Raw genomic sequence first — 19,594 nt, forward strand, 5'->3', positions numbered from 1 at the left:
TCACCATTCAACTGACCTTCAAGCACCTTCAGCGCTCAGCTCTCAACCCTTCATAAACCTCGCCTTCCTCGTAGGTTGCCCCATACTATGCTCTAGCTTCCAGTCGAGACAGCTCTGCCGCGTGCTTTTGATCCAGTACTGACTTGAACATCTTTCTTCTTTTACCTTCCTCAACGTTAAATGGCGCCCCATTGGCTTTCTACCGATCTACGTCTATAAACCGATCTGGTGGCGCCTATCTTTTTGATCCATACTCTCTAATAACCATTACCCCCCACCCTATCTACAGCAACATGCACAAGTCCTTGGTCCTCCTCTCTGCTTTCTTGTTCGGCGCCGCCGTCGTCCAGGCCAGCCCTATTCCTGGTGGCTCCTGGTGCTACAATCCTCAAAACGAACCCTTCTGGGGAGCCGCCACCTCCAGCTGCTGTAACGGCTGGATGGGCGAGGACCGTCGCTGCCATGATATTCCCAACTGTCAGGCCTTCTATTCCTGTTGTATCGACAAGTGGCACAGCGGCAACCATCTCACCGACAAATGCACCTAAAAAAAAAAAAAAAAAAAAAAATGGTTAAACGCCGCTTTTTTTTTTTTTTTTTTTTTTTTTTTTTTTCAATGTCATAGTAGGCTACCTACTTGGATTATTTCAAGTAACAAAAATATTATTAACGTAGTTAGTGGAAGTTGTAGGAATAACCTGATGGTGCGTCTTTGAAAAAAAAAAACCATAAATATCTGGTGTCTCATTTTGCGCGTGTAGCATGTCAATCGTTGTAGAAAGCCATGTTGAATAACTTCCTTGAGGTCAAAATGCATGAAAAGAAAAAGGCAGAAAACACGCAGAACTTAAGGTGAGAGTAATTGCCCATCCCAGGGGGGTTTGCAGCATACGAAGGGAACTTGATTTTTCAAAAGGTCAGCGAGCTAGACTGCTTAGAGAGAGAGAGAGAGGATTCGCTCCCTTAATTCCTGCGAGAACACTCATTGTTTGGAGAAGCTGGCGTGTCAAACAGTGTACGGACCTGCAGGCTCTAAGCTTTTGTCCTACAAGAAGGTGGGCCCGTTCCGCTGAAAAAATATGTGACCTCCGGTTCTAGTATCGCCCATTCTTTCCATCCTTATTTTTTTTATATATTCTCCTCTTCTTTTTTATTCCTCCCATTCTTTATTTCGATCCCTCTCTCTTTTAAAAAACACAGGTAGCATAACGCTCAAAGTTTTGGATCAGTAATCCTTTCCAGGTGCCTTGGCTGTCGTAAACGCTGAGAACGTAGTTTAACTCCTGGCGGACGACAGCAAGCCGAGAATAAACAAAGACGCGAGTGGGCAAATATCACCAAAAGGTAACAGGCGAACCGTTGGGACTAACACCTACCACCACTATCTTATTTTCCCAGTACTGCATTGAGTAGGATGATGCTATTCTTGCAGGAGGAGAGGAATCCCAACAGCCTCTCGCTCACACCCCCCGCTCAGCCCTCCTCTGAAATTGCACCTGCCCCCTTGGACCTAAACACAACTGCTGCCCTTGTGAACAGCACCAAAACCCTCGACACAATCTACACTTCTTTATGCCAGCTACGCGCGTCCATTCTCTATGGAATCAAATGGTTGAGCTATCCTTGGACTTGGCCTTTGAACCAAAGCTTCGTCGTGTGATCAACATTCACGGTGCGTTTACCTCCCAGGGGTAAAATGATATTCTCTGTCCCACGAGTTCCGTTATTCCAGGTTCCACTCTTACTGCTGAACCCTTAAATTTCCCTGGACGCGCCACCGACCATGTGCGCTGACGGTCCATACACTACATGGGAGCCATCGATAGAGTTCAGGCTGCGCTGGCTCGTGCTCCAATGAAAGACAGGAAAGCCATGATTGAAGCATTTGGCTCCAATACACGGAATACCTTGGACCTCTGTTAGCCCAACTTTTCGATCACCGAGTTCAGAACACCAGTTAATTGCATCCCTGAAGATGGATCTGAGGTATCTATGATACGTTGAGGGGGTTTTTCGTGAAGCCGATGTTGCTGAGCGTGCTGATGTCTCTCAACTACAGTTGCTGTGCGAATCTCTGAAAGAGAAAGCGAATAAACATTTCTACAGTACACCTTTTGTCAGGATATTGTTACCACTACATGACTACGCGTGCTTGGAAACCACATCCTTGTTATCACAAGAGGGTGCCACAAGAACCCTGTGCGTGTACATTAAAAATGATTAAGTGACCCTAATAAGGGAACCAAGCAAAGTTCTCTCGATAGCCTAGTGTTGTGCGTTGCAGCGATGGTGTTGCTAATGCATATTAAGGTTGTAGGTTTAGCTTGAAAAAAAAAAAAAAAACTTGCTCTTGATTGTTTCTGTGCCCAACTCTTGAGGTAAACAATCGCCTGCACATTTTCTCCACAACTTCCTATAAACCTTGTGGCGCTGATCCAATCCTGTGGTCTTGTAGGGAGGCGGCAATGTGGCCCCTCAAAGGTGTGCGCTGTTAGAGGATGCTACCTTCTACATATTCCACACTTTGTTCGTGGACGCGTTCAGACTCTCAGTCAAGGGATGTAGTCCTGTCCTTGGAAAATCGAAAACGCGGCGATGAGAAAATTTCGGTTGCCTGGGGGAAAAGGAAAGCCATATCCAGGGGCCACGCAGAACACGAGAGCCAAAGCGCAGGAAAACAAACTAGAGGCAATATTCCTTGAAGGTTGACTGGACTCATTATTCATGCGTACTTATCACTTTATCAGCATGTATGTCGAGGCCTCCACAGAGATACTAACCGGAATACAACATGTTCTTTCGGCAGGTCCAGTGCAGACCAGAAAGATTAGTTGTCCAGATGACCATCAGCAACCTAACCTTCACCAACAGTTCTTTTATGCGCATTTTTTTTCGCTTTCAACAACTGTAGTACAGTACATGTGAATATTGAATATGCGAGGAAGCAGCCTAGGCGGCCATTTGTTTCTATGCTTCGAAACACATGATGTGTACCTGCTGCGGCCAGCCCTTTTTTATTCCATTTTAACTTTCCCCCAATTACCAGGGGAATGTAAATACATAAATACCGACAACTCTTTTCTCTTTACCCCACACAATCTAGCACAAAAGAGCAAACACCAAAAGAATCATTTCCATACTATGAATCAGACCATCACCAACAACGACTCTGACGCCACTGCCAGCAATTCTTTTCCCTCAGTCCAATTCAGCCGCGATGATGACAGCCGTGGCCGCAACCATGTCATCCATCCAATCGCCGAGTCCGGGCCCACAATGGACCGCACCATTCCCTTGACCAAGACCAACACCACCGATTCGACCAAGAGCCGTCGCCGCTCTTCCTTGGCAGCCTTTGCGGAACTCTTCCGTACCCAGTCTTACTCTGATTTCCGTTCGCGATCGCAATCCAAGGGTCGCAATAGTCTGGATGAAAATGAGTGTGAAGTTGAGGAATACAAACACTCCCGACGCAGGTCATCTGAGACTGGTGGCGGTAAATATGAAGACGTCGTCCGTGCTCAGGCTCTGTTTATGGACAAGTTGAGGGAAGAACAGGCCAGGAACCATATCACTCGCAATGTCGATGGGTTGCCGATCCCTCCTTCCATGCAGCGCGACCGTCGTCGATCGAGCCTGGTGCATATTCTCGGCATGGACAAGCCCTTGCTAGCTCGTTAGGCGTTAGTCGATGGACATATGGATTGAACAATACCCTCCAGCAACATCAGTACCACCTGTATCATTAGCTTTTGCCAGTAAACAAATTATTCGTACATTCATATAAACACGACGCTTAAAACACAGCATAAGCGAGAGCTTACTGTCAGGTCTCCCTCAGAGAAGAGCACTGATTCGGATACTGCCAAGCTGCAATGAAGCATTGAAAATAGGTAGATGCTGTAAGATCTCGAGCGTTCATTCCCTGGACATCTAGCATTGTGCACTTCAGCCCTGCCACCGCGCTTTTCTTTTTTTTTTTTATCGCGAGCGATATCACCTAGTTTCCTCAAAGCGTCTTCCTGCTCGTGTTCACATTCCAGAAATGCCTCTACAGTTTCAGTCTTTCTCGCTCCTCTCTGTGCTTCCTGCTATTCAGCTCTCATTGCCTGTAGTTGGAGACGGAGTTGCGGTGAGAGCGGGTTTTCAAGAGGGGACCCGAGATCATTTTCGAGACCGCTTTCAATACCGATCGGCTCTTGTGGCTCTTGAGGAAGTACAGGTTCCCTGCCGTAGTTGATCTCCATGCCTCTGTGGATCCTTGGTGCCTGATACATGTGCTTACAAGGCGGATTGTGCTGGACGCGATTAGAACATGTACGAGAAAGAAGAAGGGGCCCTGTCCATGTTCGCAATGATGGAGTACTCTGGATTGGGCCAAGTGAAAGACTTGACTAAGAACTGTGGAGGATAACATTTGATCAGAATGAACTTTGTAGACAGAAACAATACCTACCACCCGCAGTTTAGTCATGAGCCAGGGTCAACCACCTGTTTAGTGTCACCATCGTTAAAAAAATATAGTTCGCTGATGAGATATTTTTCTTCCGCCCCGAGCTGGACAAGGAGCGGGATTGCCTTACGGTCACCGTTGGAGAGGCGGTCGAGATATTGGGCTCCGCCGACTTGGATCTCCTTAAAGCGAGCGAGCTGCTTATCAAGTACGGAGGTGGAGGTTGCGGCGGTCATGGTGTTGGATCTGAAGAAGGGTGTGAAATGGGGGAAGGGTGTGAAATGAGAGCGTGGGTGGCGCTTGATCGGTGAGTGGACGAACGAGACGAGTCCGAGGGATGACCGAGCAAGACGATGAACAAGGGACCTTTAGCGGAGGATGGTGGTGGTGCGTAGTGAAAAAAGAAAGAAGACGAAAGGGTGTGTGGAAACCAGAGGGAGAGAGGGTGTTCCTCTTTAAAAGTCGGGGCGAAGAGTCGTGCAAGCAGGCGCCATCGAACCCCTGAGGAAAAGCGTCGTAAAAAGGGCCAAGAATGCCAACAGTAGCGGTCTTGTCCTTTTTTGCTACTCTCCAAGCACCTTGGCAGACAACCTTATTAATGATCCATGCATTATTGCTGTCCGCAACACCGTGCTTGAGTAAAGGGAGAGATGCCATCATTGCTCAGGCCGGTACAGACTCATGGGTATCAGCTGTGATCTGTATTCATGGGTGTCTTTCCAGGCACCAAGGTGACCCAGACTCGGCTTTCGAGGATGTTTTCGGGTCAAGGATCGAAGGCAGAGTCATTGCTTTTTGATGGCCATCCTTGGCATGTCGCATGAGTTATGTGCAGACTGCGTTGGACAGGTGTAGTTCTCAGTTTCGGTTTGATTCGTGAACGCGTTTTTTTGTAGTGTGGTTTACCGCCACTCGAACATCGGTTAGGGGAACGCTACTCAGCGGCCCATCCTATCTCTACGCACCAATGCTCCTGCCTAGCACCATCGTTTCTTTGTGCACGGTCGAAGTGTTGTGGGCTGTGCAAGTCTTTTCTTGGGATGGATGGCAAGACTTTCTCCAATGTCGCACCAAGATTTTGTATCTTTACCACCTTCGCCATTACCTCTTGTTGCTTTTCTCTTTTCTTTCCTTCCTTCACTCCCACCCGCCCATCCTCTTGCCTTGCGAACATTACCATGACACTCGATGCTACGGACCTACACCCCTCGCAGGCTTTTCGACTACGTACATCCCCAGGTTCATCCACACAAGCCGATATCGTCAAGGTCAAAACACGACTCGACACCAAAACCAACCAACACATCGTTTTATGGAGGGGTGTCCAGCTCTATTTCAAGAGTGCTCAGTGCGCCATGAAAGCCGGAGAAATAGTTGCGACAACAGCTTTGTCCAGTAAGTTGTGAGGGGAAAACTGATGACCATTGGCTATAACACAGTTGTTAATTGCTACCATTCTCTATTTTAAACTGTAGCCTTAAGTCTCTGAGGATCGGTCATCATCCTGGAGTTGTGCTCGATGTGGTTGTCGGCAGCACCGAACAAAATACCGTCGATCGTGCATGGGATGGGGAGTCCCTCCAGCAAACCGTATCCACAATGTCAACAGCTCCCACTTCCGCCATGGGTATACCAGCCAAGGCCACTGACCTTTTGCGATGCAACTCACCCTCATATGCGGCTGCTGATGACGCAGAATCTATTACACAGCAAGTCACTGCCCTCTCCATATCGGACCAGACGTCCTCGCACAATGGTCCCGTTGTCTGCTCAACCGAGATGACACAGCAGCTGGCCAAGTCTCCCCAGGCCTACCTCAACCAGTGCACTTTGCAGCTTCTGGACATCCAACGCATTCAAAGTGACATTGCCGCAGAAGTGCACAAGAATGGGTCTCTCCAAGAGCAGATATTCCTATTACAGCAGCGAATGGACGAGAAGGACAGGATTGCGCAAAAGCAGTTGCTCGAGAAGCAGGAGAAAATGCTCCAGATGCAACAGCAGATGGACGAGAAGCAGGAGCAAACGCTCCAGATGCAACAACAGGCCCTCGATCGCCTAGCCATAATCCAAAGCCGTGTCCAGGCCGTCCTTACCCAGACCTACGAGCTTTACGAGTATCCTATTCCACGGCTCTTCATTGTTCTTCCAAAGGCATCAAGACATCAAGACAAGCTACTTAATCCGTTCTCGGAGCAGTTTCGTCTTTATTTCTTGTGCGAATGCGGCACCCACACCATGTCCGAGGGAGCCAAGATACCTCACGAGATCCACCTGGCCAAGCACGAGGGATACGACCTGAGCCGCCCAAACGAATTCTTTGAGAAGTACGGATCCTATGTCCTGGCGCTGTTGCAAATGATCAAGTACAGGGTCACAATTGCCGGGGTGGTTGTGCCACAACTGGCGCATTTCAAGATTGCAGATAGAGTCGAGGCGGCCGGGGAGCAGCTCAAGTTCGTGAAAATGAATCTTGGACCATTGGTAGACAATACGATCAGCTTTATTGAGGACCAGCAGCAAAATAACAAGGATGGGGTAGACGCAGCTGAAAGACAGACGAGGATGGATGAACTCGATGTCCTGGAGGGAGCGGGCCTTCGGCAGCTGGAGTCGTACCTGAGGGTCCAGGATGAGGGGCGCACTCTAGGCAAACTGTACCGAATCATCACTAAAGAGGGACACGTCAAATGGGTGTGCATCGATCACTACCGTGAGAACTATCGAGAGTCAGCATTGCAGCAGTTGAGAGATGTGGTGGACTCTGGGGTTTTCGATGAGGAGCAGGGTAGGGTCAAGATCAGTCCAATGTCCGCTCCTCAGGCAAAGCAGTTCTACGAGGCGCTGGTCAAAGCACGAAGGATCCATGAACTGACAGTAGAACTGCAGTGGGGTATGACACTGGACGATCATCGGAAGTTCCGTGCCGCTATCACGAATGCGAACATAGCTTGTCTGACAATGAGCACGCTCAATAGCGAAGGGCCAGCATTGGATCTTATCAACCACAATCGACGCTTTGAACCGATCATGGAATTCCTGTCGGATGGGCGACTCCAAGCTTTCGCACTACAAGGGTCTGAGGACTTCTTCTCCCGGATCAACAGTTCCTCCATCAGGCCCACTCCTCAACTTCGAACTTTATCTATGGATCCCATTCACCTCGAGGGCGCCGCATCCCAGACAACATTCGCCAAACTTCTTCAGAACTGTCCCAATCTGGCAGAGGTGCGGCTTCGAGCAAGGGAGCCGGACATCATCTTCGATATACTTATGCGCAATGTCAAGCATTTGTCAAAACTTAAAGTGCTGGAACTAGACCATATCATCGATCTCCTTAAGGATGAGGTTCAGGGCGCGTGGGCCATATTAAGCGACGCTTGGCTTTATGAACCATCGTATCTGCTGTTTTTACGGAAAGGTCTACTCACTCGACTGACGATTACGAATACCGTTATTGGCCAAGCGAAGGAATTACTTCCAGAGATCCTATACACAAATCCAAGGCTCTTGGAACTTAAGCTCAGTTGCCGATGCGCGCGATTTCTTGAGATGCTCGACCTGATTATATCAGCGAGAGAGCGAGGTAGGGCAGAGGGATACGTCTACGCACCATTACGACTCTACTTCGCAGCCTATCACGACGACACAGACGGTGATCGTATCATCTCTGTTGTACACCTCTCGAAGGAGTCCGATGTGCTCGACATGTCCATCGACATCAAACTGAGGACTGAATCGCGGCCTAATCAGGACTATCTCTCCTCGCTGATCAACCGGTACGGATGGTCCATCAAGATACTGAATACCTTATTTGGAGCGTTCAGCGATGATACTGCTCAGCAACTAGACCAGTCAACGAAAGAGAAGGGCTCCAGGATCGCAACTCTTATGCTGGACACATATGGTCTGTCCCCTGTGGGTCTGGAGTGCATGGCTCGAGTCATAGATCGGTCGAGCTATCTGCAGGACTTCCAGTTCCACGTTCGTAACCTGTTGATTGATAATGTATTGGAGAGCCGGCTGCTTTATCGGCACAGGGAGGCGTTGACTGCCTTGAGGGTGCATGTAGTATCACACGATTCACATGTCCCATGGCTTGCGAAGACTTTCTTGTCAAGACACGATGTACGACGACTGAAAAAGCTTCGTTTCAAGGGCGAGTACAAAGGCACCTTTCCACAAGAGTACGTTCCTTGGCTCGCTGCAATGGTCTCCTCTCCAAACGGTCCATCCATCCATGAGTCTTCCCCATCACAGAGCCTCGCAGTTCCTCAGGCATCATCATCGACCGAGTCCGCTGTTGATACTTTTGACGGCATGGGAGCCATTGCAGGAGTTCGAACTGTCTGCATTTTCACTTGAGCCGGAAGACTGGAAGATAATTATCGAGGCGCTTGATTTTTCTAGACTGAAGGCACTGGACGTTTCCAGGAGCAACTTTTCAATCGAGCAGTTCAAGACGCTGGTCGATTGCATCCCAGACGATGGTTCAGATGTACCGCTAGAACATCTCTACCTTCGTGGGTCAGCTCTTTCGCGGTACTATTACACCAGGACCAACATCGAAGATGCAACCGAGCTGTGTTTACATCCTGGAAGACATATCTTGTTGCTAGAAGATTTCACCTTTTTTAAATCAACTCATTCTCAACAAAGGCTGTATTCCGAGATTCAGCGGCTACACAAGACACTTAATGAGAAAGCGCCCCAAATCAAAAAAATTTATTATTGACAATAAAATTGTACCTGACGGAAATAAAGATTCAGAAGCCTCCTTCCTTATTTTTGGATGAAACTGCACCCACTGTATTCAGCAACTTGCAGCAGCAGCTGTTTCAAGACGCAAAAGCTTGCCTTTCCTTTCAGGAAGAGAAGACATATCTGATTGACTGTACCTTATTCGTTCTGTCTTTATTCTTGAACGCATTTTCTGTCGCTGTGGAGCAGATACCGGTACCGTCGCATTTGTGATCAATGCGCAGAAGAAACAACCGAAGAAAGAGAAAGAGAAGCGCGTGCTTTTGAGTTGTCCTTACTTCATAAGGTCTGCAGGTGACATCAAACGCAGACTCCTTGCTGATCCCCAACCAGTCTACATCCGAGCTCACATATTCGTTTGTTAAAACGCCTTTGTCCTGGACCTCAAGAACTTCTCCAGCGGCTCATCTCTCACCAGTTCCACCGCCTGCTTCAGTAACGCCGCCGCCAGCTCCAAGGAATCCTTATATTCCTCCGAACACGGCACAGTCTTCAGTCCGCCTGTCGCAGGATCCCTCTTTACCACATGATAATACGACTCTGCCTCCCTCGTCGCTTGACCCTCCAACGAAGCAACTCAGTCCGAAAGTTTGGATATGAGGCCGTTGTCTGCCCTCAGTGTCCCAAGTCGCCCAGCCCTCCATTTCCATTAACAACGTTTCACCACCTATGCCTCGTGTCGACGTTCTTTCCTACACTTAGTCTTAGTTTAGATCTAGGAGGAACGTGCGGTTCGTCACTTCGGTGACGTAATTTTCGCGCTCATTTTTCTAGCGGAGAAAAAGCCCATGGTGGGATCTTTGAACTCAATCGTCCTCCACGCTTCCCCTCAATGCTTCCCGCCGCCGCCACACGACCCCTTGCCAGGACGGCAACCTTGGCTACTGCCAGGGCGACATCTGCACTTGCAACACGATTCCAATACTCGACTTCCTCCCACCTACATGGCCATGCCGGAAACAAGTACGATCCCGCCATCCCTGGTGATGAGACGGGTTTCTTACCCGGCGACAAGATCACCGGTGATACCCAAATCGGATCATACCCTAACTTGCCAATGTACAACCAGCAGTGGCGCGATGGAAACGCTTCAGCTGGATACTGGGATAGACAGGACCGCCGCAACTTCGGCGAAACGGTAAGCGATCGCTTTTTTGTCACTGAACGGAACCGGTCGCAACTGTTCGTTAACCTGGAAAATACCGGAGCAAGGACCACAGAACGAATGGCTATATCTTTGCCAAAAAGAGCAGAATTCAGGATATTACAATCATTGATAGGAAGCAACTGAGCGCAGAAGCAGCCCTACTATCACCACAGCGCCGACATGGCGAGATGATCCTGATAGTGTTCAGAACGAGCTGGAGTGCAAGGCAGCATACAGGGTCCGCCAATGATTCAGCGCAAATGATGACAAAGGGCAATTGAAGATGCAACATTAAGGCTGAGGAAGCAATGGTCATAGTGCTCGAAATGACACCAGCTCTCAGTATCCCTACCACGCGAGCCATACGACCAGCCCACTAATAGCACACGCTCTCCTCCGCTTGCCTGCCTCGCTTCTTCGGTCAATGCGGTTTAGGTCCCAGAGGAAGATGAGGTGCTCAACATTTGGTCTCCCGATGTTTGGGCCTTCCCTGCCTCTTTGGGAGTGAAGCGCCTTGCCGCTGCTGCGCTTGCCTTCCTCGGATTCGGATACTTGCTTACGGAGACGAGACCCGAGCCCCATTTCGAACGTCGCAGCTACTCCGATGGGCTTTTGGACGCTCTTGGAGTCGATGCTTCGAACGAGGTCATGGTTGCGAAGAGAGGTGCACGTGTTGCCTCCGAGTAGAGATGGGTTGAACACAGAAAATGACACTGCAGGAGATATTATAGTGCGCCCCAACGAAAATACAATAAAGACTTGCACGCGAACTCTCGCTGCACGCGACAAAATGACTAAGCATGGGAAACAAGAAAAGGTGAAGCACCAGGTGCTCAATTATATTGGTCTTCAGGCACAATTACGATACTACATTCTACAAGTAGGCATATTCTGAAGCATCAAGTCGGTGCTTTATTCAGCATCAATAATCTCGACTGAATGCGCTTAAAGTCCACGGTGTCCTCAAGCTGTCTTACTTGATAGCCAACACCTTTCCCTCCACGGATATTTGCCTCTCCTGCTGCTGATACCATCACTTCCCATAGGTGGTTGGAGAAACGCCGTGCGTCAATCTCTTTCAGCCCCCATGATATCAGCAATTCCTCACATGCCAGCCCACTCAAATCTTTGTGCTCAAGATGTGCACATAGTGTCGTTCCTATGAGCGGCAGATGGTTGCTATCGATGTCCATCTCAAATGCCTAATAGTAAACAGATTCTCAATTAGACCTAATATAATCAGCTAAAAGAACAATTGCAGGAATCTGAGAAGAAAAGCTGGCTTACCGCTTGGATCATGAGTGTGACATAAGACGTGAATTTATCCCAGTCGATTCGATTTCTCGCCACCTTCAACGAAAAAGACGTCGGTACGTTTCTCTTGAGTTGCTGCGTGATTCCTGTTCGGCACTCCCAATGATGTTTACGCATGACCTTGAGTTGATTTTTTTGACGGACGGTCGCCGGTTTTGTAAGGACCATCAGTCTACGTGTTGTAGGGTCGATTCGCGCCTTGTTGGTTATGTACCACTGCTCAATCTTTTCACTGGCTGCTTTGGAATCGTTAATGGAATACGCTGCTGTCGACCCTGGCGGATGTACAGTTTGGGCGGATGATTTGGACTTTGATTTCGATTTCCTCAAAATACTTCCGATCGCCGGCTTGGTTGCGTGTATCCTGGCCGTGGGCTGTCCAATCTGAAAGGTATTCACAGGTACCTGGCGATGTTTGGATGAATTCGGTATTGTGGTCCTGAACAACGAAGCAAGCAGGCATTTGGACGGTGCTTTGATCAGACGCTTTGGTTTCGTTTTTGATGGTCGCACCGGTTGTGCTGTCTCCACTCCTGTCATATCTTGATCGATAGCCGCCCTACCGGCAATATCCATTGTCGGCGAGTCATTGCTAGGATGAGCTGTAACTGTCATTTCTATACTAACAGGAGGGGCCACTGGAGTTGTTTGATCCGTGCCTCGACTATCCTCTTCACCATCCTTGTGTCCTCGCGGCGCTGTTCCTGAATGCAACCGATCCGAGATGCGCCTGAGCTTTTGATTGAGTGAAGCAGCCGACGTCTGCGATGGCCTGTCGTAGGATGTTTTCCTCATCGAGAAAACAACCTTTGGGCCAGTTCTGGCAGCAGATTGCTCCGTTACTATCGAAGTGATCTGCCGCATGATAGGTGCATCTACATGCAAAATACGATGAATTTCAGTTGATGTTAGCCATGTATAATTTCGGCCGCTAGCATCTCTAGCGATTTACTGGCAGTAGAGACGGGCCGATAACTGAAAAGCACAATAATAAGCTGACACAATGGCTTTAAGTCGACCTACTTTTATCAGGCAGGATATGGCTCTTTTTACATCTGTTCTTGTAACGACACTTGCCGTACTTTAGAAAAAGTAGGCATACCTCATTGCCAGAAGGATCTAACGGGGCCGGCGGCCTTTCTTTCGCAGCATTGCTCATTGTCGTTGGCAGCGGTGAATTCATTGAGTCGTAGAATGAGAATGAGAGGTAGGCTAACAAGCGAAGTCTTTACTCTGTTTATCACATGATATCTTTATTCATCAACTCCTGCATCCGACAAACAGCTCCTACAGCAACGATCCTATTCAAAAGGCACCATTACAAGAATGTTAGTGTTCAGTGAAGCAGATTTTTTTTTCCGTAGCAAGACACCACATAAGGAAACCTAGGATCGAGAAAGATCTCACTCAGAAAGTGATATTTTTGGCCATATCATGGTTTGTCTTCCTTTCAGAATGCACAAGGCACTCCTTCGAGAACAAGGATGAAAGGTCATCATCATCGTGAAATCTGTCAATCCAAAGACCTAGTTCCATATCGTTTATCTTGTCATGCCCATACCTTATTAGCAGCGTAGAGGCATTCCTGGCCAGTAGACGACTTGTGTTCGTCGACCTTGTTGTTTACTCTTGTTGCTGGTATTTTCTCCGTTGGACGTGGCTGATATCAAACTGTCCCTGTAGGTCTGATTCAAGAGCTCTCCCAGCACATCCAACGTCTGAATTTTTTCAGTTGCAGATGCATCCTGATCCTGTCCATACAATCGTTGACGTAGCCGTGCAGTCCGCCTAGCGCTCTGGGTCATGAATGTGGTATCCGTGGCCGGCAATTCTACTTGATCCTGCTCCTCAGCACTTTCCTGATCGTCTGCCCCATCCTTGTCCTCGTCCTCACCCTGTCCATTCCTCTGAGCACCGTCATCTCCGTCCTGTACCTCGTCACCCTCCTCTGCTCCGCTATCGCCCTCTCCGGCTGCAAACCCAAGCTTCGTCAGCTTCCTTCTCTTTATCCTCCGCTTTTTCATCTGTGCCTGTTCCAGTATGGCCGCCTCTGCCTTCTGCTGTCGAAACCGCCTTGAAAATTCAAAAATCTCGATCGCTTCTTTGCTTAATTGAGGCCACGACGACTCGGCGACTGGGCTGGTAACATCGTCTGGACTCTCGCCTCCGTTCAGTCCTGCTTGCGTGTAACCAACTTCCTCTTCGACATTGCCATGGAGAGTGCTCTGATAGGAATGGCTCGTGACGGTATCGTCAGGTGTTGGAGTCCCTACGTATTCGTGTTGGGAGTAGTTGAACTGTTGACCGAACGCTGGCAAGCACGTTGCAGGCGCAGTGGCGAAAAACGCTTGCCGTTGAAAAAGCGAGAAGTGACGCTCATGGAACGAACGAAACGAGAGCACTGGCGGTTTAGGATAATGCGGATGGTACTGAGCGGTCGGTATGTTGGAATTGGTAGATCCGGCGTAATCATCCTGCTCAGATGAATATCCTGGCTCCATCTGAAAAAAAAAAAAGAACACGAGGAGTACTCTTCTGCTTCAAAATTCAGGTCGCTGGTGGGGTATATTCAAGACAGATCTTTGATCTTGTGCCGGTAATAATGGTGTATGAGTTGTTGAGGATCATTGTTGTAAGTGGAAGAGTGCAGCTTTTTTTGTTTGTCGCTAAGAAAAGTTGTGTGTAAAATAAACACTGGACTTGGTTAAGGGCGCCATGTTTAGTATGGAACCCAGAACGCGTCTGTTTCTACAACCCTCTCTTGACAAGCGCACAGCCTCCACTCCCTGCACGCACAACGCAAAGGACGACGACGCACAGCTGAATACAGGAAACGGCAAGGAAAGCGTTTAGAACAGGAGCACAGGAGGGACGACGATCAGAGTACAACCAGCTCAAATCCTTTGGCTGACCCATTCCGGACTTGGACCGCTTCTAACAATGCTGTCAACCTCATTGGCTTCGCCCTCTACATCTCAAGGAAAGATCCCTCTCAATGTAGTCTTTATCATCGATACCTATCTGCCAGCTGGATTTGACAAAGTTCAGGCTGCGAGGGCGGCTGCGTTGTTAAAACGGACGCTTACCAGGACCCTGCTCTACTTCCAGTGCAGTATGGACCCCAAATTCCAGTGGACATACATGTTCTTCAATTCGAGAGCGCACCAGAACATCGGACTGATCCCGAACAGGATACTTCATAGTCTTACCATGAGCACAGTCGCGAACTGTGTGGACGAATACCGTAGGATCGTGACACCACTGGCCGTTTCGACTTCGCCCAAGGGAAAAGGGGCCACCACTGTAGCTGGGATAACGAGCAAGGTCGGCGGATCGGGCACCGTTTCGCCCTGCTATAATTTGCGCCGCCAATTTGTTCACTCATTGGCAGATTTTGGACTCGACATTGCATCGTACCAGTCGCCTATGAAGTCATCGTCCAGCTTTATCCGCTCTCAATCGCTGCAAAAGCACTTTCCTCCAGTCGCCATCAGAAATTACATGTACGTCCTTTCCCCACTGCCTCGGACTTGGGGAGAGACAGCATATTTTCTGGACGGCAAGCAGCATACACAGAATGACATGGGCCCACGGAGGAGCGATATTCTTGAAGTGCTCAAGGGGATTAAGGACGCATTCTTTGAGCAAGGACTCTGGGACCGGTTTCTGGACCAGCACACCAGTCTGAGTTGGATCGACACTAGCATGGAGAGCAACACTGAGGAGCAAGCCAAGGTGAGTAATTCTCTGAACTAAAGCATATACATTTGACGACTGGCACGAATGATCATACTCATCCCAATCATGCGATAATAGTCAACTACACGGATATCCGCGACTATGCTCATCCGGTCAACACTGGAGCTGATAATAAAGGCATTTGGGGGATATATTATACCCCAGAGTGTTATCTGCCAGCCTTTCCTTCCGAAGGACGTCTACTCGTTCGCTACCATCTTTCAAACATATCGGTCACTGCAGATCCATCCCGGACTAGGCGTCAAGATGTCGAAGGACAGTTGGCAGGCACTCCCTTCCGCATCGATTGGTCTGCACTCCGAGGACATGCGTCCAGTCAGGGTGATGTGGTCGGGCGATCTAGTCTGTTTGGAGTCACTGCAATGTATGTTGACAGTGCTGCTCGTTATTTATTGGAGACCTTGGCCCAAATGCCATTATATGCTAACCATGTTATCTGAGCCTTCTTCCAACAGTTATTTGCAGTCTCGATGTATCAGAACCCTTTCCAAGATCCGCCTCAAACGAAGATCCCATCTCAAATGTAGATCCAATCGAGTCCCTTGAAGTCATCAAGCGATTCCCTAGTCGATCATTGAGCGCCAATTTACATAGGATCAGGATTGCGAGGACTATGACATGTTTCCCACAAATTGATAAGGATGAGCCTTGCGAGCATGCTTTGTACCTTCTTAGATCACTGCGATCCAAAAGCGATGTCCTGCTTCTTCAAATCACATTTGCGTGCATGCCTGCCTGTGAGGACCAAAAGGATTCAGATAAGGACTTGGGACCCCAGACATATACCTGCCAAGCACTACTGCACCCAACCGCCCCAGGAAGCGGTATTCTGCAAATTCTTGAGGAAGGATCAGATCTCAGCAACCTCGGTTCTGTAACAGCGGTCTCGAACAACAAATCAAGGCCATTCACTATGGCGATGATGGAAAAGTCGTGGGGTAGACTGGGTGCATTTGCAGATCTAGCTAGCAAGCGCCGTGAGAAGCCGCTGTATCGTCTTGACGACATGCCGCATTGCCTAATGTCTCGTCCCAGACTGCAGCAAGTGGCTCCGGACACTTTCTCTGACAGTGTCGTAGATCCAAGGTATATGGATATGCCACGCAGCTCTTTTCGCTTGCCGTAAATACGATGATTGAGTTAACAATATCCTTTTTTTTTTTTAATGTCAATGATAGATCATCGGTCTCGAGACCTTTGCCTGGCCAGTCCGTAGCGGAGATGGAGGCTTCTTCCTTTGAGATCGAAGCCCCAAAGTCCATTGATGGCCTATGCCTCAAGATTCGCAATGCCTACATCAAACATCTATATCATAATGAGGTATGTTGCCTAACGCACCGTGCCTTTGATACATCAAGTATTTGAACTAATCGCTGTGGATTGGTTTCTCTTCTATAGTTTACTGTAACAGACTACGTCAAGCGCTTGAACGCGGCTAGCAAAGAAATCACAGCTTTAGCAGCTAAGCAGTCGGTTCCTTTAAAGGAGGCACAGGTACGTTTTACATTGTGCTTTTCCCTATCTGTATTCCGGAATGTCTATGTGGTCAATTGATCCTAACGTCGTCAACCTGTTCTGATTCATCAATGTAGCAAAGCCTTGTAGCATTTATGATTGAGTTTTTGAGAATATGGCCTACAAGGATGGGATCGAAGCACAAACAGATCGCGAAAGAGTTGAACACTGGCAAAATCAACGAGTCAAAGTCGCAGGACCATTATGTCATCCTTAACGACGAGCGGCCTGAGCTCGATGCCTGGAAGGCTAGTGTCATGAAGAGTGTCAACGATGCGGACATTCGGGCTCACCTGAAAAAATTGAAGACCAAGGAGTACGTTCTTTAATATTGGGCGGACTAGAGTGTGTCCATGAATTCAGCATTTATCTGTTGCTGGTTATTCACATTTGTTTCCCTATGCTTCACTGGCAATAGCATACAGATTCAAGTTGTTCAGAATCTGCATGTGCTCCTACTGATCGACAAGTATGGTCTCGAGGAAAATAAGCCCTTCAAGAAGGATCCAGGAGCCCTCAAGACAGTCAACCTCTTTATGGATGAGCTGTGCATTGAGGCCAGCATTGACGACCGCCCTTCTGGACTAAAGAGCCCGCAGACGCCAAGGAGCAGGGACATGGACGCCGCCAAGAAATTCTTCACTCGAGTTGTAACGAAGTATTATGAACTGTCGCTGCCCAAGATTGTCGACAAGCTGTCGATCAAATGCGGTGTAGAGAAGACCCTACTGAGCTCTCCAAGGCCATCACGGGGCGCGAAGAGAGAAGGTATCAAGAGATCTATTTCAATGGGTATCCTCCAGCGACCAAGCCCTTTGGATTTCACCATGGCAATGAAGGACGGGGGGGACGAGTTGACCTTGAGCAGGGCTAGCATATCTGTTGAAGGAACTGCCCTGAAACATGGTTTTCCGGCGACTCGGCAGTTGACATCCGAAAAGCCCACACGAAATGTATTAAACAACTCGATATTCAGGAACCGGCAAGTCGTCATGACGTTGGGGTCAGTGAAGGGCGTCCGGCCCGCGCCATCTACTAACCCTACGTCGACAACTACTAAAGAACAGGCGGCACCAGCACAATCGCAGACAGGACTCCAGTGTTCCACCTCTATGAACACTACGGATGAACGTAAGCGTCCAATTCGAGGTACACACGGTATCGAGCTATCCAATACAAGACTACTTAATTGACCACTGCACTTTTCTTCATATAGTGGAAGAGGAGGATGGTCCGCCAAAATTGGCCAAACTCAGGCTGAAAAAGTTTTACCACGACAAGGAGAGCGAAGAGGTCCTGAAAGTAAGAACAGGCGGCCTTTGCATTTTTTGAAGCACTCATTTCATGGCCGTAGGCGATAGAAGGGATAACTAACTAACATGCCTCTTTGACATGCAACAGCTCTTCAGGCGACAGAGACCCCTTTCGAAAGCTGATCAGTTTAGCACTTCTGTCGCTATGAATCCCGGACACAGTGGGGACGGCGAGAATAGTGAAGAGGATCTTGGGGCACTTGGGCAGTATCTTGATCGGAAAGGCACCACGTCCTGGGGTGTTATCAAAAGCGTGAGCACGACCAGTAGGCATAGCGAAATTCTCAAGAGTCCGTCTAGTGGTGCGGCACAGAGACGTGCCCCGTCGATGAAGCGAAACACATCGCCTTCTAGACACTCTATTCCACTGACATCGCTGTCGCTACCCATGGATTCGATCGTGCCATCCACACCCATTGCCAGTCAGAAATACAGCTATGATGTTGACGATTTGCAAAGGACGCCGCAAACACCGTCTGGAAGGGTTCAGTTACGTCGCTACCTTTCTCAGCAGTCGCCCAGCTACAACATGCCAGACAGTGAAGATATGCCGTTGACGCCGAGTCGACGAGCACAAGTCCATCGAGGTCGTGCATTTGCTTCACAAATCCGAGGAGCATCCCTTCCTGAAATGGACGTCCTTGGCTCCCCTGGTAAGAGACGCCGGACAGTCAATGGTAGCGACGACGAGAACGACAGCGATATTGTGCCTCGAGATATGCCTCGGTCGCCTCTGCTGGGCTTGCGACGATCGCGAACAACGTCCTTTACGCCCCGCTCACCTTCATCCAAGCACCAGCGAGATAACCCTTTCCTGAACGAGCTACGAGCTACGAGACCGGATCGTAAAAGGATTCATGTGGGCAGCTTGATTGAAGAGAGACCGAGGATTGTGCTTGTCCCGGGGACGCCTTCGTCTTCACTACAGGACAATGCATCGTCGGTACAGTCAGCGTTTTTGAGAGCCACTGCCACGACAACGGCTTCGGCTTCATTGGATTCGTTTGAAGAGTCAACTAGTGCGATGACAACGATGACAACGACGACTACGACGGCGGACAGGAACTTGATCATGTCGACACCGAAATCGATGTCTAAGTCGCTGGCTGCTGCTCACTTTGGACTTTCATCGCCAGAGATATATATCTCGTCGCCCACTCTTGATCGCAGTACAGTGCGCCGGCATATCGATTTTTCATTCTTCTCCGCAGATGATTAAGGAATAAAACTATCGCCACCACCTCGGACCCTATCTCTTCGCGACTAATGGGCTAATGACCCTTTGAAAGATGCAGTATTCATCAACATGTTTCAAAATTGCTCGGATAAGGA

General features: G+C 48.8%; 5 protein-coding genes across 5 annotated transcripts; 3 read left to right on the forward strand and 2 right to left on the reverse strand.

Annotated features, from left to right (window-relative positions):
• The first annotated feature begins 3,091 nt into the window (after positions 1-3,091).
• On the forward strand, positions 3,092-3,789 carry BC939DRAFT_493942 (uncharacterized protein). The gene has a single exon (XM_051559580.1). The coding sequence runs from the start codon at positions 3,142-3,144 to the stop codon at positions 3,679-3,681; it is 540 nt and encodes a 179-aa protein (XP_051411007.1). The 5' UTR covers positions 3,092-3,141; the 3' UTR covers positions 3,682-3,789.
• A 6,233-nt stretch (positions 3,790-10,022) lies between these two features.
• BC939DRAFT_455202 (uncharacterized protein) lies at positions 10,023-11,152 on the forward strand. The gene is made up of 2 exons (XM_051556163.1): positions 10,023-10,352; positions 10,797-11,152. Exons 1-2 carry the CDS (start codon positions 10,047-10,049, stop codon positions 11,046-11,048), a joined length of 558 nt encoding a protein of 185 aa, XP_051411008.1. The 5' UTR covers positions 10,023-10,046; the 3' UTR covers positions 11,049-11,152.
• Positions 11,153-11,212: 60 nt separating this feature from the next.
• BC939DRAFT_493945 (uncharacterized protein) lies at positions 11,213-12,888 on the reverse strand. The gene is made up of 3 exons (XM_051559581.1): positions 12,699-12,888; positions 11,649-12,550; positions 11,213-11,563 (listed from the first exon to the last, which is right to left on the reverse strand). Exons 1-3 carry the CDS (start codon positions 12,856-12,858, stop codon positions 11,261-11,263), a joined length of 1,365 nt encoding a protein of 454 aa, XP_051411009.1. The 5' UTR covers positions 12,859-12,888; the 3' UTR covers positions 11,213-11,260.
• Positions 12,889-12,980: 92 nt separating this feature from the next.
• On the reverse strand, positions 12,981-14,674 carry BC939DRAFT_202306 (uncharacterized protein). Its single transcript, XM_051550627.1, has one exon. The coding sequence runs from the start codon at positions 14,174-14,176 to the stop codon at positions 13,241-13,243; it is 936 nt and encodes a 311-aa protein (XP_051411010.1). The 5' UTR covers positions 14,177-14,674; the 3' UTR covers positions 12,981-13,240.
• On the forward strand, positions 14,397-18,751 carry BC939DRAFT_202301 (uncharacterized protein). The gene is made up of 9 exons (XM_051550626.1): positions 14,397-15,410; positions 15,492-15,798; positions 15,890-16,520; positions 16,613-16,754; positions 16,833-16,928; positions 17,027-17,265; positions 17,368-18,080; positions 18,166-18,251; positions 18,359-18,751. The coding sequence occupies exons 1-9, from the start codon at positions 14,616-14,618 to the stop codon at positions 18,383-18,385; spliced, it is 3,036 nt and encodes a 1,011-aa protein (XP_051411011.1). The 5' UTR covers positions 14,397-14,615; the 3' UTR covers positions 18,386-18,751.
• The last annotated feature ends 843 nt before the right edge of the window (positions 18,752-19,594 follow it).

Source organism: Gamsiella multidivaricata (genome assembly GCF_025024155.1).
Source record: "Gamsiella multidivaricata strain RSA 2152 chromosome Unknown BC939scaffold_43, whole genome shotgun sequence".
Lineage (NCBI taxonomy): Eukaryota > Fungi > Mortierellomycota > Mortierellomycetes > Mortierellales > Mortierellaceae > Gamsiella > Gamsiella multidivaricata.

Bases quoted from the DNA above. Each gene is read 5' to 3' on its own strand.
- BC939DRAFT_493942 (XM_051559580.1), top strand. From the start codon at position 3,142: ATGAATCAGACCATCACCAACAACGACTCTGACGCCACTGCCAGCAAT.
- BC939DRAFT_455202 (XM_051556163.1), top strand. From the start codon at position 10,047: ATGCTTCCCGCCGCCGCCACACGACCCCTTGCCAGGACGGCAACCTTG. The intron at 10,353-10,796 runs GTAAGCGATCGC...AATGCGGTTTAG, and splicing joins GCCGCAACTTCGGCGAAACG to GTCCCAGAGGAAGATGAGGT.
- BC939DRAFT_493945 (XM_051559581.1), bottom strand. From the start codon at position 12,858: ATGAATTCACCGCTGCCAACGACAATGAGCAATGCTGCGAAAGAAAGG. The intron at 12,551-12,698 runs GTAGGTCGACTT...TTTTGCATGTAG, and splicing joins CCATATCCTGCCTGATAAAA to ATGCACCTATCATGCGGCAG. The intron at 11,564-11,648 runs GTAAGCCAGCTT...GTTTACTATTAG, and splicing joins TCACACTCATGATCCAAGCG to GCATTTGAGATGGACATCGA.
- BC939DRAFT_202306 (XM_051550627.1), bottom strand. From the start codon at position 14,176: ATGGAGCCAGGATATTCATCTGAGCAGGATGATTACGCCGGATCTACC.
- BC939DRAFT_202301 (XM_051550626.1), top strand. From the start codon at position 14,616: ATGCTGTCAACCTCATTGGCTTCGCCCTCTACATCTCAAGGAAAGATC. The intron at 17,266-17,367 runs GTACGTTCTTTA...CACTGGCAATAG, and splicing joins AAAAAATTGAAGACCAAGGA to CATACAGATTCAAGTTGTTC. The intron at 18,081-18,165 runs GTAAGCGTCCAA...TTCTTCATATAG, and splicing joins TATGAACACTACGGATGAAC to TGGAAGAGGAGGATGGTCCG.